Source organism: Triticum dicoccoides, chromosome 7B (assembly GCF_002162155.2).
Source record: "Triticum dicoccoides isolate Atlit2015 ecotype Zavitan chromosome 7B, WEW_v2.0, whole genome shotgun sequence".
Lineage (NCBI taxonomy): Eukaryota > Viridiplantae > Streptophyta > Magnoliopsida > Poales > Poaceae > Triticum > Triticum dicoccoides.
The window spans coordinates 671862851-671880488 of record NC_041393.1 but is presented as its reverse complement, the minus strand read 5'-3'; the positions used below and the strand labels follow the sequence as shown (position 1 = coordinate 671880488).

Below are 17638 nucleotides of genomic sequence, written 5' to 3'. Positions count from 1 at the left end.
AACTGCGGCCGCCGCCGCCCCTCCTCCGGCGCCATCCCCTCCTCCACTGCCCTCCACCGCCGCGGCCGCCACCCCTCCTCCACCGCTCCCCACTGCGGCCACCGCCACCCCCTCCTCCACCGTCCCCAACTGCGGCCACCTCCCCCAAGCTTCATGGCCGGCAACCGGCGTGGCGATTCTTCGATGCGGCCCAAGGACGGCCGCCGCAGCAGAGCTTCTTCGGTAGCGCGGCAGCTGGAGATGCCCTCAGGTATGTAGAATAGTTTGCACAAATGTATGGAATATGAACAAATGTGATTAAAAGTAGTAGATGAAGATGGTCCTGTTTAGTAGATGAAGATGGTCCTATTTAGTAGATGAAGATGGTCCTGTTTAGTAATGCCTAGAGTAGTAGATGCATGTCTTATTGCTTGATTGGAGTGCTTTTTTTAGATATGTAGAATATGTCTGATGCATATTGTTGCTCCTTAGATATGCATAATGCCCTCAGGTATGTAGAATATGCCTGATTGGAGTGCTTTTTTTAGATAAATACTAGAGTAGATCAATGAAACTATATACTTGTGCTTATTAATTTCCTTGTCAGTGGTGAACTATGATCTTTGGTTGCTTTTGCTTTTTTAATAAAAAGTTGGGGCAGGGGGGCAACCCCTTTCGTTTCAGATTCTGCTTTGGAACTGAGAGTAACCATATATATTTTGTTTTTCAGATTTTGATGAGAGCACTCGTAATAAGTACCGGAGAGTCCTGATTGGTAGGGCCGAGTCGTCCGCCTCCCATCAGGCCACAACCGAGGCATCGTCATCATCGGATGGCGATGTCGGAGTGGACCTAGATCCGCTCGCCACCGAGTCGGGCGACATGGAGGCCTCGGACGGCTCGGGGTCTACCTCGAGCAACATTTCCAAGAGGAAGAAATCCGGGCGTGGTCCGGGGAAGGTCCCGGAACCAACTGCTGCCAGCAACCGTCCTGTCATTTGCCCGACAGGAGAGGGGTAAGCAAACATTTCATTTGCACCATATTTTGGATGCCACAACTTTGACACTCACATATGCTTGTCTTTTATATCATGCAGTCAGTGGGAATTTATCCCGACACAACATAAGGGGGCACGCCCGCCGAACCACGTCATCGGCTCCCTCTTGAGGAAGCACTTCCCTGGATTGTCCAAGCCGGGTGATGACGATCCGCCGTCGCCAGGTTTAACCTGGGAGCATTACGTACATAATAAGGATGAGCACGATGTCACCATGGCCACTCGGGTCATCAATGCTTTTTTGTAAGTATCTTAGCGCCGACCACTGTATTTTTTCATATCCAAATCCTTGCTTGCGTGGATGGTGAGAAGATGCCATATGCTTTCTTGTAGCAAACATTTGCTTGCGTGGATGGTGAGAAGCAGAAGGCGATCAAAGGCATCGTGAAGTCTGCCCGAAAGATACTCTCTGACACCAAGCACACGCTGCGGTACAAAGCCGTGATGCAGTGTCGGCCGCTGGACTCGAAGGGAGAGAAGATGACAAGGAAGACTGCTTGCCAGACCAACTTGTCGTGAGAAGAATACCTGTCAGTGGTAAGTGACTACATCGGTTGCTAGTACTTTGATTCATCCCTCTTGTTCCTCAATTATTCGATTTTGTCTGACTAGGTGAAGGAACCCTGGATGAAGGACGATTGTTGGGAGGCCCTGGTTGACATGTGGTGTGACCCAGCATGGCAGGCGCAGCATGTGGAGAAGGGAAACGAATGAGCCAAAATGCCAGGCCCGGCTCATGTCCAGGGGAGCCGGAACCTAACCGCTCTCAAGCAACACATGGTATGTGGATTAAGATGTTAACTTTTTCGCACGGTGCATCTTGGTTCATTCAACTTGATGGTTAATTTTGCAGGAGGCGAAGGTTGGTCGACAGGTCCACATCCTGGAAGCCTGAAAAGAAGGCCACAAGGGGAAGGATGGCGTCGAGTTCTGCAGCGAGTCGGCGGAGGAGAAGTGGTGGACTTTCAAAGAGGTCTTCCAGGAGGTGCACGGGGAGGAAGCCGAACCTACGTCCAAGCCCCTTGACCCTGAGCTTCTCATCATTGCTGGCGAGGGGAAGGGCCATGGCCGCCACCTCCTTTGCAACGGGGCGATCGCCACCTCCGGGCACCGCAAGCTGCACGAGATATGCACGTCGAGCACCAGCTCAACTCCGTCCATACGGAGTCGCCCAACCACCGCATCACGTGAGATAGCGCGTCTCAAGGTTAGCATCCTAACCTTTTATTTATGTCCATTCCTCGAAATAGCACCGTTCCAACCTATATGAGCCTAATGCCATGTTACAGGATTTAATGGCGCAGCGGGCTGTTGAAGAGGAGCAAAGGCGGAAGGCTGAGGAGGAGTCCAGAGAAAAGGAACATGTAGACACTAACAATAGGTTGAAGATGCTTGAGGATCAACTACAGGTAGAACATTATCTAAACTAGAGTAGAAGATTCATTACATAGGGACGAACCACCCTCGCGTGACTCTACTCTTATAGGTTCTTATGCAATCTCGAAGCAGTGCAAGTGATGCCCCTCCTCCTCCTCCGGAATGTTAACCCGATGGCCTCTCCTCCTCAAGATGATCTATATATGAACAAGTGTACTTTTATTGTGACGTGCACGTGTTTTGCAAGTAGTGACAATATGTATGAATTTGCGACTTGTGTGTGATGTCTACTAGGATAATATATTCGACTTGTGTGTGACAATATGTGGACTATCCCTAATTATGCATATATATATATGATCAAATTATGGACTAGATCAAATTATGCCTATATATGCGTGGACTAGCTCAAAATGCACTGTAGTGGTTTTTATCTGCAGGGATCAGAAAAGAAATAGATTGACAGCAGAATGGATGGGAAAGATTTCCGAGAGCTGCACTTGGAAAAAGGCAGACTACCGAGAGCAACTCTCGGAAATATGGTCGTCTGGGACACTACTGTTGTGCCACAACTTTTTCGAGAGAAGCTCTCGGAAAAGGAGAGCATTGCCGAGCCTAGCTCTCGGCAAAGCTATGTAAACTGTCAGCTCCCATGAAGGATTGCCGAGAGCCACTCTCGGCAAGCATATCGTCATTTTTTTACTGATAAATGTGACCAGTGGGACCACATGTCAGTTAGAAAGAACGCACACACACACAAAAAAAGGATGTTGCATGTGCTTTGCCGAGAGCCACACTCGGAAAAGTTAACAGTAACTGACGGAGCCGTTTATTGCGGACGGGCAATGCCACATGACTACTCTTTGCCGTGAGCGGCTCTCGGCGTCTGGAGAGTTTGCCGTGCGGTGCCTCTTTACCGTGAGGCAGTGACGGCAAAGAGTGTAGTTTGCCGTGAAGGTGGGTTTGCCGAGAGTGACACTCGGCAAAGCTTGCTTTGCCGAGTGTCCGTGTTTTAGCACTCGGCGAAGAGCATTACACCCGGCGTACGTGAAAATTTCAGTAGTGTCTGCTGGCCGGAGAGCGAGGAGTTATGGCTAAGCTGGTTGCTCCCGGCGAGTTTCGTGTCGTCAAGGAATTCGCAGCGGAGTGCGCCGCCAGGAACGCGTACGCGGTGGCCCTCACCTTGTGCGACGGGGACATGTCAGCGTGGCCTTGGCGCATCATGCGGATGCAGAGGTCGTACATGAGCTTCGTGCCGCACGCCTTCTGGCAGGCTTTAGCAAAAGAGAGGCCACCCTCTCCGATTTCACATAATAAACCAGATGACCTGCTTTGCTACATACTCCCTCCGTTCCTAAATACTTGTCTTTCTAGAGATTTCAACAAGTGACTACATACGACGCAAAATAAGTGAATCTACACTTTAAAATATGTCTACATACATCCGTATGTAAAATGCCTAGAAAGACAAGTATTTGGGAACGGAGGGAGTAGAAGCTAAAAAAGGAACAAAAACTTTACAAACCGAAAGGCACGAAGAACTCACCAGCCAAAGACAGGATCATGCAAGATCCGACATCTAAAGGCCAGATAAGAACTTTAGACTTAAAAAAAAATCTCCAGTTCGAGGGAGGGAAAGAGGGAAGAAGCTAAACAACATGTAAGCAGAGAGAAGACCATAGCATGAGCTATGTAGGCGCCCAATCAACAGCAAATGCAAGACCCATCCATTTTCCATTCCCTATCAAGTTTTCAACCGCCTAGCCGAGGTCAACATAATTCCAGTTGAATTTCGTACCTCACGTGTGCATACCTCAACATACTCGATGCACATTTCACACGGTTCCAGTTGGATCCCACCCGAATACGAATACGACATGATTCCAGTTGAGTTTTGTACCGATGAAAACTGCACATCGCACAAATTTCAAAAGCATTCCCAGCGCATTCGAATGTAGTTTCAAAACCACTCCGCGAAGATTGTAGAGTCGTCTCAACGAATTAACTAGAGCAGAAATTCCGCAAGACCAGTCAGATTTCTCGTGATTTGGACAAAATTAACCAGGGTCAGATTTCTCCAAAATTTGGACAAAATTACAAGGAGAAGGGAGAAAGGAAACAACATGCGAGAACAAAGCTAGGAGTATCTCCCAATCGGTAAAGTGTAGTACGCCCGTGACATCGGGGGAGCCGTGAACGACGCACGCAAATCTCCCCGCCTCCCACTCGCGAGCCACGACCTCTTCCTCCCTCCTCCTGTGCCACGGCCGGACCCGACCCGCTCCCCTCCGACCCCGTCTCCCTCCTGCGATCTCCTCTACGACGAGCGACGCCGCCCGCCTCATCTCCTTGGCACCAGCAGCGACCCCGCCGCTCGCCTTCTCCGGTGAGGAGCCTCACCTCGCAAACTCATCCCTCCCCCTTCACCCTCCGCCCCGTCCATCCCAATAGCCGGCGAGACGTCACGACCTCACCTCCCAGTCCCCTGCCGTCCAGATCTACCCGTCCCTGCCCATTGCTCCGTTCAGTTCGATCCAATCCCATCCCGCCGTCTCTGGGATTCGATTTGGTTGCAGCCGGTGGATCTGGGAGTCCGATGTGTTGCCCCTACAGCCAAATGAGCCATTGTACCGTGATTTCCTTTCAATCTTGTTACAGTCTTGTCATTTTTTTTTATTCCGTGTGGAGATCATCATGCTCCCGGTGTCTGCTCAAAGTATCCGTTGGGTTCTGTTACGTAGTTTTTAATCGGATGAAATAACAGCTCCGAATTTTGTTTTGAGATTTGGGCTTGACGTTACGAGGAAAAAACATTTCATAACGGATCCTTGTGAAATATTGGAGTATTACCTTGATTTCCTTTCAATTCTTTCCATTATGAATGTCTTGCATATGATGTAGACGCTATTGCAGCTATTCAATTTGTCACCGGCAAGTTTGCCTCTGTTATTTGCTGCTTTTGTGCTTATCATCACACAGCTCCCAACTTATATTCCTATAACATACGTAGCTTCTATCTTGGATGCAGAGTCCTGCATAGCTTGCTGCCGGTGGGGGCCATTAACCAGCTTCTGAGGAAACCATTCGGAGCCAGTCTTCTTCTGTAAGTGTTTTCTTAAAATTCCTGCATCTGTATGCAATCTGCTGAAAAACTAGTCCAGTATTCAGTCCCCTTGTCATTTCTTTTAGGTTCCACGGTTGTACTAGGGCGAACCTCCTTCTCCGGCGACTGGCCTCCATCCCATCCCGCCTCGCTACCAGATAGACGACACTCTGCAGATCTGCACAGGTGGAGATTCCTGTCTGTCTGCGGCGCACTGTACCTGCGGTCCTCCATAGCCATGGTGAATTACTTGCCCTCTCCTTAGTCCAGACCTTGTCATTCCCTGGATGCCATTGTCGCCGAATTTGGGCAGCCACCGAATCTGGCTAGGACAAATTGAAAGTGAAGATCCATTTTGAACGTTTATTGTTGGACAAGTTGGTACACAAAGATTGGTGCCATTTTGAATGCTCTGTTTTTCATTACTGAAGGCGATACTACCACTGACCAATGCAGTGCACCTCAGTGCCTCATTAGTTATCACAAAATTCCTGTTCATATTTTGGAGTTACTTCACAGAGAAAGTTTGGGAAGGTCCTGGAAGCTGATGTTAAAAGTAGAGCCCAACAACTAGAAAATTCTGGTTTGACGCCATCACATTTTGCCAGCCATACTACATAACTAGCAGAGGAAGCAATACTTGAGATGACAAAACTTTTCTGAAATGAAGCAAAACTTTAAGCCTAAAAATGTAAATTTCCATTCTTGATTCTCATACTAATGGAATCCCTTTCTCATTATTGAAGTACAACTTTATCACTTGATTTATTTCAAAATCAAATGGCAAAGCTATATGACACTTCCATTTGCACGTCAGACATATAAGCCATATAGTTTTATGGTGCCTTCTGCTTATACTAGCCAAGGTAGTCCAAACTGGCGAAAGGTAATAAAGCGACATAAATTTTGTGGTATCAAAGTACTTCAATTAGAGTTACACCTTTAGGGACACCTTTCATGGGTTTAGGCGTTTGACAAATGTAATATGGATGGTAGCAAATAACTATCAAATGTGCTCATCGCTTGCTCTAGTTTCCCATACTAGTTTTGTTAGTTCTAGTTTGGTCATGGTTAATGTTAACTAGCGATATGTGAGCACAATATGTATTTCTCCCTTGAGGACAGGTTTATCACTCTAGTTTCACTGACGATGATGGGATCACAAAAGCCTGTGGGTGTCCTTTGCTTCCACTAAAAACTCATATCAAGGGCCCAGCCCCAGCCTCAGATTCAGGTACTGGTACATCATCAGACACACTTAATGATGTACTTCCATTCCTGCACGACCATGCCAAACTGCGTACTAATGTTGATGCTATTACAGATAAAGCAGATATAGTCGATGAAGCGATAACTTTCTTCCGAGCAAATGTTTTCTTCAAAAACTTCCATGTCAAAAGCCCAGCAGACAAGTTGCTTATCTATCTGACATCTTACATAAATATTGCATTGAAAAGACTAGAAAGCTGCCGGACACTAGCTGTTGGAACTAAGGCAATCATTAACCTTGGGTTGGAAACTGTTCCTGTGCCCGGGGAACCGGGGTTTCCTTTCCCTGGACTTTTCACTCTTCCCGAGTCCCAGGAGGAAGCAGGTATATAGCTCCCATCAAATTCAATGCATATTTGCACTTGCATGTGCTTTATTGATAGCAAGTTAGCAACTAAGCTAACTCTTCTCTGTAGAAGTAATGAGTTGTTTGCTTGGTATTTCACATGATTTACTTCTTGAGAGAAGCGAGTAGTAGTATTTTAATAAAGCCGTAGGCTAGTTCAGCTATAAATTGGTACTCCCTCCATCCCATAATGTAAGACGTTTTTTGACACTAGTGTAGTGTCAAAAAACGTCTTACATTATGGGACGGAGGGAGTAGATGCCAAGTCTAACAGAAGAATAGTCTTACTCCCATGGATTGTGATCCTCAATTAAGCATTTCTCCGCTCTAATGCAGAATTGTTGAGGAACTATCTCAAGCAGATAAGGGAGGAAACAAGCGGGAGGCTGCTCAACTGTGCATACAGAGCTAATGGCACTCCAAACAAATGGTGGTTGGCTTTTGCAAAGAGGAAGTTCATGAACCTTGTCATCCTTTAGAGTGTAATTAAGCATTTCAGCAACAGGTTAGATGTGTTTTTGTATATCCTTATTTCACTCGCACATTTATTTATATGATGATGTAAATAATCTTTCTTCTGAAGTATTGAAGTATAAAATGCCAAAAACAGTTTCTTGCAATGTACTGCTGCTATTGCGGCCTTCGCTGAATTAATTCTTCATTCTCTTCCTGTTTGTCTGGCTCGAAATCGGACCGATTTTGCCATCGATGCACTGTTGTGCAGAGTGAATAATCTATCCTGATTATAGTTCTCAAGATTGGTGTCGACGCTATAGTTTAGATACGAAGAACTGGCTAGTTAACAAGTTCTTCTTTGGGGCTAGGTTAACAGTTGTATATTAAGTGAAAAACTGGTATTACTCTATGTTACTGTTAGCAGGAGAAACAATTGCTTAAATCTTTTGAATGGCCTGACAGGCACATTTGGACCTTGTTCAGGTTTACCTACTTTTCCATGCAGCGATGTAGAAGTCATTGCACTCCAGAGAGGTCTCGAACTCCTGGAGAGCCCTACACGGCGATCTTGGTCGGCTGTTTCCATCGTGCTAATTTGGTGGGTGCTATCTCCTTTAAACACTGGCCCAGGGATGCAAATCGTTTGGCGCACACTTAATAAATATGCATTTGATTACAAGTCTAGTTTTAATTTGGATGGTGACCCTCCTAGCTTTATTTTGATTTCAGTATTGACCGATATGTCTCTCTGATATTCAATAAAGCTCGGGACGAGGCATTCTCATAAAATAATGGATCTTGTTGATGTTATTAAACCTGTGTTGTGGAGCAGATGTTGTCCTGAATGTTCTCTGTAGAATGCCATATGTGCCTGATTCTTTCACCAATCACCAGATATGCTGTTAACGGTTAACTGGTGAATAGATCCGATGACGGGCCATGTGTGGTGGCTCATCATTGGAACTTGCTCCACTGACTAGAGGTTGATGACAACTGCGTAGGGGTCTTAGAGCAACTCTAGCCGATCCCATAAAAACTGTTAGAGGAGTAAAATCCCGGTTTTCTCCTCTAACCTACACCTAGCCGAACTCTTAAAACCGTTAGGTGAGTAATTTTTTACTCCTGGGCACCGCGGCTCCTAAATATACCCGGCCTCCACCTGGCCGAGTAAAAGTTGTAGCCTCTTTTCTACGCCTCCACCCCCACTATCGGCGACTACCCACCGCCACCGCCGCTACCCCGCTGCTTCTCTTCGCCCTCGCCGCCGCTTCTCTTCGCCCTCGCCGCCTTCTGCTCTAGTCCGAGTGGTCGTCGCCTTCGCCGGAGTCCAGCTGAAACGACACCGCCGCAGCATCGACCCCGTCTTCAGAAAGCGCCTTGGATCTTCCTCGTAGCCTCACCGGCACCTTGTCGTGCTTTGCCAGTCATCTCCATGCCTCGCCGAACGCTAGTATCGAGTCAACGTCGCTGGCCGGCAGTCACACTTCTGCTGCCTTGCAATTGTTCGACGATTTGCCTAGGTGAGTTTTTTAGCTTTTTATTCTCGCTTTTCCTTTTGTCCGTTGAATTCAACCGATGGTTTAAATTGAAGATGAAGAGGCTGAGAGAGATGATCTTTGAGGACTCTTCGTCATCGGAGGAGGAAGAAGATTGCGATGACTTCGAAATGGTCGTTGGGATGATCTTCAACGATGATATATGGCAGCTGAGGAGAGGATTGTTTGGCCGCATGCAACTCAACCTTGATAGCGGAGGGCCATGCCAAGATTATGAGAGATTATTTCGACCCTAATCAAATCTATCCGGAGAAGTATTTTCTCCGCCAATTTTAGATGCACACAAGTCTCTTTCTGGCCATTGCAAAAGCCGTGGAGAAGCATGATGATTGGTTCAAGCATGATGATTGGAGAGATAAGGGGGGAGCTTCAGGCGGCGGCGCCTAGAGGGCTCCATCGGCGTCCGAGACTCGACTAACAAGGCAGCCTCTTACCGAGAGGTTTCCCCTGTCGCCCTCTCCAATCTGAATCTGTAGTAACAAAATTTCCCCTTGTGGGTGCAGCAGGGTTAGTGCTACGCTCAAGAGTCGTTGATGTCTTCATCTACGAGTCTCAGTCCAGACTTGTATATTTCCTGGAGCTAAAACAGTAGAGTACTACATTATTTCAAGAATAGAAAACATTTTTTTACAGTAGGTGGCATGGCCAATTCTTGAGCTGATGCTTATACTATTCATTAACCGTATATACTGAACCATGGATATCTCATTAGGAAGTTTCTGCTGCCAACTTGGAGTCCCGATCAGTGTTACGGTCCAGGTTGTTGCTGTCTCAATCCAGATTCCAGACAATATATGTCTTCCAGGTAAAACAGACATCAGTAGTACTCAATCAGTAGTAAAACAGACAATATATGTCTTCCAGGTAAAACAGACATAAGTAGTACTCCATCAGTAGTAAAGCAGAAAGTATATGTCCAGGAGTACATCATTTCAAGAGTGAAGCACACATTTCTTACAGTAGGTGGTCTGACAACTTCTTGAACTGAAGCTTATACTTTTTCTTAATCCTATGCTAAACAATGGGTACCTCATGACTCTCCAACCATGCTGCACGCGTAAAGGAAAACCATTACTACGGATTCAGATTGGAGCTTGATGTAAGACTTAACAGGGCGACAGGGAAACCTCACGGCAAGCTGCACTTTCGCTAGTCGTTGAGAGGCTGTCAAGCTGCACTCCCGTCGCCCATGCCGCCTACTGAAGCTGCCCCAGAAGTGGCCCGCATTGTTTGGTGATTTGCTGCTGAACGGATCTGACGACAAACTCCAGCGGCGTTGGATTTAGGACTGGGGAGTTAGGATGGTGCTCGCCGTAGCTTCTAGCAGGCGTATTTGCACATCAAAGATAAGAACAACCAGGACATACCGAGAATAATACTGATGTCCAAACCGACACATTAAAGATCCACACAGAATAGATCACAGTACACAACTAGCTCTACTAAAAGCTGGCAAACATCTAACGGCCATCTAGAGTTGTGATGCTTATCCCATTCACAGAATTTTCCATCTGTTCCATCTCCCCGACTTCACAATTACCTAGAGCATAATACGCGGGTTTCTTTGGTGCTGGAACCAGTGCACTTCCGTTTTCCAACATGAATATAACGGACGACATTAGGGGGCGATCATCAGGATGGTTTTGAACACACAAGAGTCCTACATGAATGCACCGTACAGCTTCTTCCAGAGGACACCTCTCTACGACTGAAGATTCCACCAATTCAGCGGCCTTTCCGTCTTCCCATAGTCTCCATGCCTGAACCAGCAACCGATTTGAGTTATGATCAAGTTATCATTATATTGCTTGGGTCCATGAAATTTTGCGCTTCAAACATACTTACATAAGCTATAAGGTTGGAGAAGTTGGTCGTGAGTTCTGATGAGCTGATCTTGAAACCACTTACAATCTCCAAGAGTAGTACACCAAAGCTATAGGTGTCTGATTTTACAGAAAAGGCACCTCGCATCACATATTCTGGCGACATGTAACCGCTGTTTACATAATTCAACACCAATAAGTGCACAGTGTTAGCAAAACAGTACACAGAAAAAAGAAGTAAGTTAAGTGTTGGCTAGGACATTTGGTTACTTACTATGTACCAACAACTCGCGTAGTCCTTGCGTGCTGCTGGTTTTCACCAAAGATCCTTGCCATACCGAAATCTGATATTTTGGGATTCATTTTTATATCCAACAAAATGTTACTTGCTTTGAGATCTCTATGAATGATAATTAATCGTGAATCTTGGTGGAGATAAAGAAGCCCTCTTGCTACACCTTTAATTATCTTAAACCTTGTAGGCCAATCAAGCACAGACTGTCTTGCAGCACCTTTACAACAACAACAACAACAACAAAGCCTTTAGTCCCAAACAAGTTGGGGTAGGCTAGAGGTGAAACCCATAAAATCTCGCAACCAACTCATGGCTCTGACACATGGATAGCAAGCTTCCACGCACCCCTGTCCATAGCTAGCTCTTTGTCGATACTCCAATCCTTCAGGTCTCTCTTAACGGACTCCTCCCATGTCAAAATCGGCCGACCCCGCCCTCTCTTGACATTCTCCGCACGCTTTAGCCGTCCGCTATGCACTGGAGCTTCTGGAGGCCTGCGCTGAATATGCCCAAACCATCTCAAACGATGTTGGACAAGCTTCTCCTCAATTGGTGCTACCCCAACTCTATCTCGTATATCATCATTCCGGACTCGATCCTTCCTCGTGTGGCCACACATCCATCTCAACATACGCATCTCCGCCACACCTAACTGTTGAACATGTCGCCTTTTAGTCGGCCAACACTCCGCGCCATACAACATTGCGGGTCGAACCGCCGTCCTGTAGAACTTGCCTTTTAGCTTTTGTGGCACTCTCTTGTCACAGAGAATGCCAGAAGCTTGGCGCCACTTCATCCATCCGGCTTTGATTCGATGGTTCACATCTTCATCAATACCCCAATCCTCCTGCAACATTGACCCCAAATACCGAAAGGTGTCCTTCCGAGGTACCACCTGGCCATCAAGGCTAACCTCCTCCTCCTCACAGCTAGTAGTACTGAAACCGCACATCATGTACTTGGTTTTAGTTCTACTAAGCCTAAACCCTTTCGATTCCAAGGTTTGTCTCCATAACTCTAACTTCCTATTTACCCCCGTCCGACTATCGTCAACTAGCACCACATCATCCGCAAAGAGCATACACCATGGGATATCTCCTTGTATACCCCTTGTGACCTCATCCATCACCAATGCAAAAAGATAAGGGCTCAAAGCTGACCCCTGATGCAGTCCTATCTTAATCGGGAAGTCATCGGTGTCGACATCACTTGTTCGAACACTTGTCACAACATTATTGTACATGTCCTTGATGAGGGTAATGTACTTTGCTGGGACTTTGTGTTTCTCCAAGGCCCACCACATGACATTCCGCGGTATCTTATCATAGGCCTTCTCCAAGTCAATGAACACCACATGCAAGTCCTTCTTATGCTCCCTATATCTCTCCATAAGTTGTCGTACCAAGAAAATGGCTTCCATGGTCGACCTCCCAGGCATGAAACCAAACTGATTTTTGGTCACGCTTGTCATTCTTCTTAAGCGGTGCTCAATGACTCTCTCCCATAGCTTCATTGTATGGCTCATCAGCTTAATTCCACGGTAATTAGTACAACTCTGAACATCCCCCTTGTTCTTGAAGATTGGTACTAATATACTCCGTCTCCATTCTTCTGGCATCTTGTTTGCCCGAAAAATGAGGTTGAAAAGCTTGGTTAGCCATACTATCGCTATGTCCCCGAGACCTTTCCACACCTCAATGGGGATACAATCAGGGCCCATCGCCTTGCCTCCTTTCATCCTTTTTAAAGCCTCCTTCACCTCAGACTCCTGGATGCGCCGCACAAAACGCATGCTGGTCTCATCAAAGGAGTCATTCAGTTCAATGGTAGAACTCTCATTCTCCCCATTGAACAGCTTGTCGAAGTACTCCCGCCATCTATGCTTAATCTCTTCGTCCTTCACCAAGAGTTGGCCTGCTCCGTCCTTGATGCATTTGACTTGGCCAATATCCCTCGTCTTCCTCTCCCGGATCTTAGCCATCTTATAGATGTCCCTTTCACCTTCCTTCGTGCCTAACCGTTGGTAGAGGTCCTCATATGCCCGACCCCTTGCCTCACCAACAGCTCGCTTTGCGGCCTTCTTCGCCATCTTGTACTTCTCTATGTTGTCTGCACTCCTATCCAGGTATAGGCGTCTGAAGCAATCTTTCTTCTCTTTAAGCGCCTTCTGGACATCATCATTCCACCACCAGGTATCCTTATCTTCGCTTCTCCTTCCCCTGGACACTCCAAACTCCTCCGAGGCCACCTTACGAATGCAAGTCGCCATCTTCATCCACACATTGTCCGCATCCCCTCCTTCCTCCCAAGGGCCCTCCTTAAATACCCTCTCCTTGAACACCTGAGCTACCTCCCCCTTGAGCTTCCACCACTTCGTTCTAGCGACCTTGGCACGCTTATCCCGCTGGACACGAATCCGAAAGCGGAAGTCAGCAACCACCAGCTTATGCTGGGGTACAACACTCTCGCCAGGTATCACCTTACAGTCTAGGCACGCACGCCTATCTTCTCTTCTCGAGAGGATGAAATCAATCTGGCTAGAGCGTTGGCCACTACTAAAAGTCACCAGATGTGATTCTCTCTTTCTAAAGAGGGTGTTAGCTACAATCATGTTGTAGGCTAGAGCAAAGCTTAAGACATCTTCTCCTTCTTGATTCCTGATGCCATGGCCAAAGCCCCCATGCGCCCCTACAAAACCTGTGTTAGATGTACCCACGTGGCCATTGAGGTCTCCTCCTATGAAGAGCTTCTCACCAATCGGTACACTCCTAACCATGTCTTCCAAGCCTTCCCAGAACTCCCTCTTGGTGTTCTCATTGTGGCCTACTTGCGGGGCATATGCGCTGATAACATTGAGAACCAAGTCCTCAGCTACCAGCTTGACCAGGATAATCCGGTCCCCACGTCTCCTGACGTCTACCACTCCATACTTGAGGCTCTTGTTGATCAAGATGCCTACGCCATTTCTGTTTGCAGCCGTCCCCGTGTACCACAGCTTGAAGCCGGTATCCTCCACCTCCTTCGCCTTCTGTCCTCTCCATTTGGTTTCTTGGACGCAAAGGATATCAACACCTCTCCTCACTGCTGCATCAACTAGCTCCCGAAGCTTCCCTGTCAGAGACCCTACGTTCCAGCTACCTAAGCGAATCCTCCTAGGCTCGGCTAGCTTCCTTACCCTTCGCACTCGTCGAGTCAAATGCGAAGACCCTTGCTCATTTTCCACTACATCCGGGCGCCGATGTAGCGCGCCACTAAGGATGTGACGACCCGATCCTCGCTCACTTGCCACCGTATCCGGATCAAGATACGGCGCGCCACTTGGGGGGTGACGGCCCGGCCCTTGCCCATTTTCCACCACACCCGGGTTCCGATGTGGCGCGTCGCTGAGAGGGTTACGCCCCAACGAGAATCTTTTGGGTTTCATCTCCATAAGAGTGGCTGAGTTTTTATGTTGGCTCGCCAAGCCTATCACAACCCTCCTCCTTTACTCGGGCTTGGGACCGGCTATGTTGAGACAACATAGGCGGAGTTGCCTTGCAGCACCTTTCAATAATAAATATCAAATGAAGTATACCATTAGTCATCTTGAAAATACCTTTTTACGTTGTAAGAACTTTTAGTGATGTGTAATCGAATAAGGACATACCAAAAAGGAAAGCATCCAAACTTTTGTTGGGTAAGTATTCATAGATCAGTAATCTCTCATCTCCGTGAATGGAACAGCCAAGAAGTCTGACTAAGTTTTTATGCTGCAATTTAGCAAATAGAACTATTTCATTCTTAAACTCCGCAATACCTTGCCTAGAACCCTCACTAAGCCTTTTGACAGCAACTTCCTTGCCACCTTCCAGCAATCCCTACATGTTTGCATCATTTTTAAATGTAAGATACTGAAAGGGAGCGTTTTTCACTCGGACAATTATCCTTAAAATGAGCATACTACTGTCGTGGATGTAAAACTTTATGTTACCTTGTAAACTTTGCCGAAACCTCCCCTTCCAATTTGGTTGGAGTCAGAGAAATTATCCGTTGCTGTAGCAATGTCTTCGAAGCTAACAAAGGGAAACTCCAAATATTCGCCTCCAATTTCATTTGAAGAGCCGACATATCTTAACATCTGTCTTTGTTTGATTTCCTTGTTTCGCCACTTGCCTAATAAACATCATGTTTTCTTTTTGTCAACACTTAGACAACAGAGTTGAATTCTGTAATCAGGAACTCATGTTTGTTCTACCTCTGTATATGCATACCGTTACAAAGGCTATGCATGACAGTATCACCAGGCTTCCAATAATCGGGGTTATAACCTTTACCAAATTGTTGTTCTTTTGATCTGCAAAAATTACAGCATTACTTTTTCAGGGATAGACATCAAGCATTACTTGCGAGACTACATAGTACCATGACTGATCTCTACTAACTGAGTGCACATGAAAACATGTATGAGATTTACTGAAATAGCGTCTCCCTCTCATATACCGAATACTTGCAAATTTACCCATTCTACAAACACCTCAAGGTTTACTGTTATGCTGTTAAGTTCACAAGAAATTTACATTTAGCACTCCCTGCCAAAGAGTTGGTGTCAAATGATGTGAAGGCTACTTGATTGACATAAAACCTGTCAAGTGCAGTTACACAGCACCTTAAGGACACGAAGAAAATAATGCTAGGGCTCGATGGTGCATACCTGGAGAGTCAGCAAGCCGGAGGTACAGATTCTCGCCATTGTTGCTAAGCTTCAATGTGTCAACAAGCTCTCCTGTCCAGACTAAGCACCTTGACGGGTCTTCATATGTGCCATCACTGCTCAAGTTGGCATATGCATATGCTGCACACGAGCAATTGGTGCTGCACTCAGCCGCGCACTGGTCGAAACTTCTGTTCTTGATGTGCAAGAAGTTGGCCGGGACCATCACCACAGGCAAAGCAACAAAATGATTCGGCTTTCCACATTTCAGAGGTTCCATTCTCCGACATCCTCTGGAGAAGTCAAGACCATCAAGCTCGTACCCATCAAGGCACTGGCATTTTTGGACAGTTCCACTGAAATCACAATAGCCGAATGAGCCACACGAGGCATAGAAGTCACAGGCAGTGGGGTACTCGCCGAGGACTGTCCATGAAGACGAGGAGTTGCTCCAAATCAATGTCTTCATTTTTCCAGTGTAGTCAAGCATCGCACGCACATACGGTGAGCCATCGGAGACTGTGATCACAGCGTAGTATTCGTCTCCTATGCCAGTGACTGTTTGGTACAGGATGGAGCTGGTGTTGCTCCGATATGTTCCTCAACCAACAGTCATACTGTTCCGAACCATGGTGCGGCAGTACAATCTAGTTCCATGCCAAATTACTACCTGAAGGTTTGAACTGGGGTCAAGGCCAAGAGAAAAATCTCCATCGGAAGGGTCATTAGGGCCCTTCCAAGCAACAAGACGCCCAACCACACGATCTTTATAACTCAGCACGAACCTCATGGCAGGAAGGAGGGTGTCCGTCGGGTGATCAAAGCTTTGCCATATGACTGTGCCGTTGGATGACCGGAGGACCAAGTTCCCCGTCCCGAGGATCACCGCAGCAACTCCGGTATCTCCAGCGGTGATTTGTTGTTGGTTGCCCAAACAGTTTGGCCTTGGAAGTCGGACAAGATCAGGCCAGAAGTGTTGCTGATGGCAAGCTCTGCGGAAACAGAGGAGGTGATTGGTTTGTTGCGGTTTGCAACCCACACGACCGTGTGTTTGGGGATGTTGTGGTACCATATGCCAAGGTAGAGGCTACGGTTGGAGCTGGTCGGGGAGAAGAAGCCAAGCGCAAAGTCCCTGCCCTTGGAGACGAGAGTGTCGCCTGAGGCGAGTGGCTTTGCATATGTGAGCTGGTCATCGGATTTGCAGAATGAACTCAACGATAGTAGAATCAAAATGGGGATGCAGGCCATATCGGATTTGCAGAATGAACTCAAGGATAGTGTCTTCTTGGTCTGCTTGTGTGTAAGTCGACGAAATAGCAGAGTACAGATAATAGATACTCCCTCCGTTCCGAATTACTTGTCGCACGTATGGATGTATCTAGATGTATTTTAGTTTTAGATACATCCGTTTCAGCGACGAATAATTTGGAACGGAGGGAGTACGACTGACCAGACACGGTTTTTGCCAACACAGTTGGGCTGCAGGGGTTGAATGAATGTGTGGTTGGGGCACCCTCTCTCCTCGCTGTGAAGTCGACGTGGTTGTATTATCAACGGAGTTATTACATGATTTTGAAGTTTCAACAAGCGCCAGAAACTTCCTCATGGCTTGAGTGTCCGGTCAATGCTACGCTCCAAGTCGTCGCTGCATTCATCCATCAGTCTCGGTCAAGGTACCAATCCAAT

At 46.9% G+C, this 17638-nt stretch overlaps 1 protein-coding gene, 1 long non-coding RNA gene and 1 pseudogene across 5 annotated transcripts; 2 read left to right on the top strand and 1 right to left on the bottom strand.

The window, feature by feature from the left end:
- Nucleotides 1–1091: 1091 nt before the first annotated feature.
- Nucleotides 1092–2464, top strand: LOC119336246. Its single transcript, XR_005162320.1, has 5 exons — nt 1092–1280; nt 1371–1574; nt 1650–1817; nt 1891–2244; nt 2327–2464. It is a non-coding gene; the product is annotated as an uncharacterized LOC119336246 (long non-coding RNA).
- A 2142-nt stretch (nt 2465–4606) lies between these two features.
- Nucleotides 4607–16020, top strand: LOC119337295 (actin-related protein 2/3 complex subunit 3). 4 transcript variants are annotated; one of them, XR_005163153.1, is made up of 8 exons: nt 4607–4800; nt 5443–5517; nt 5604–5758; nt 6643–6751; nt 6842–7111; nt 7469–7637; nt 8094–8186; nt 15897–16020. XR_005163153.1 is itself a non-coding variant. In XM_037609407.1 (7 exons), exons 3-6 carry the CDS (start codon nt 5756–5758, stop codon nt 7609–7611), a joined length of 525 nt encoding a protein of 174 aa, XP_037465304.1. In that variant the 5' UTR covers nt 4607–4800; nt 5443–5517; nt 5604–5755; the 3' UTR covers nt 7612–7637; nt 8094–8438. The 4 variants fall into 4 exon arrangements, 3 of the variants coding, with proteins under 3 accessions (XP_037465304.1, XP_037465303.1, XP_037465305.1); XM_037609407.1 differs by lacking the exon at nt 15897–16020 and having other exon boundaries at nt 8094–8438; XM_037609406.1 differs by lacking the exons at nt 8094–8186; nt 15897–16020 and having other exon boundaries at nt 7469–7803.
- On the bottom strand, nt 10524–17432 carry LOC119337296 (annotated as a pseudogene).
- Between the last annotated feature and the right edge of the window lie 206 nt (nt 17433–17638).

Bases quoted from the DNA above. Each gene is read 5' to 3' on its own strand.
- LOC119337295 (XM_037609407.1), top strand. The intron at 6,752-6,841 runs GTACTGGTACAT...ATGCTATTACAG, and splicing joins AGCCCCAGCCTCAGATTCAG to ATAAAGCAGATATAGTCGAT. The intron at 7,112-7,468 runs GTATATAGCTCC...GCTCTAATGCAG, and splicing joins CGAGTCCCAGGAGGAAGCAG to AATTGTTGAGGAACTATCTC.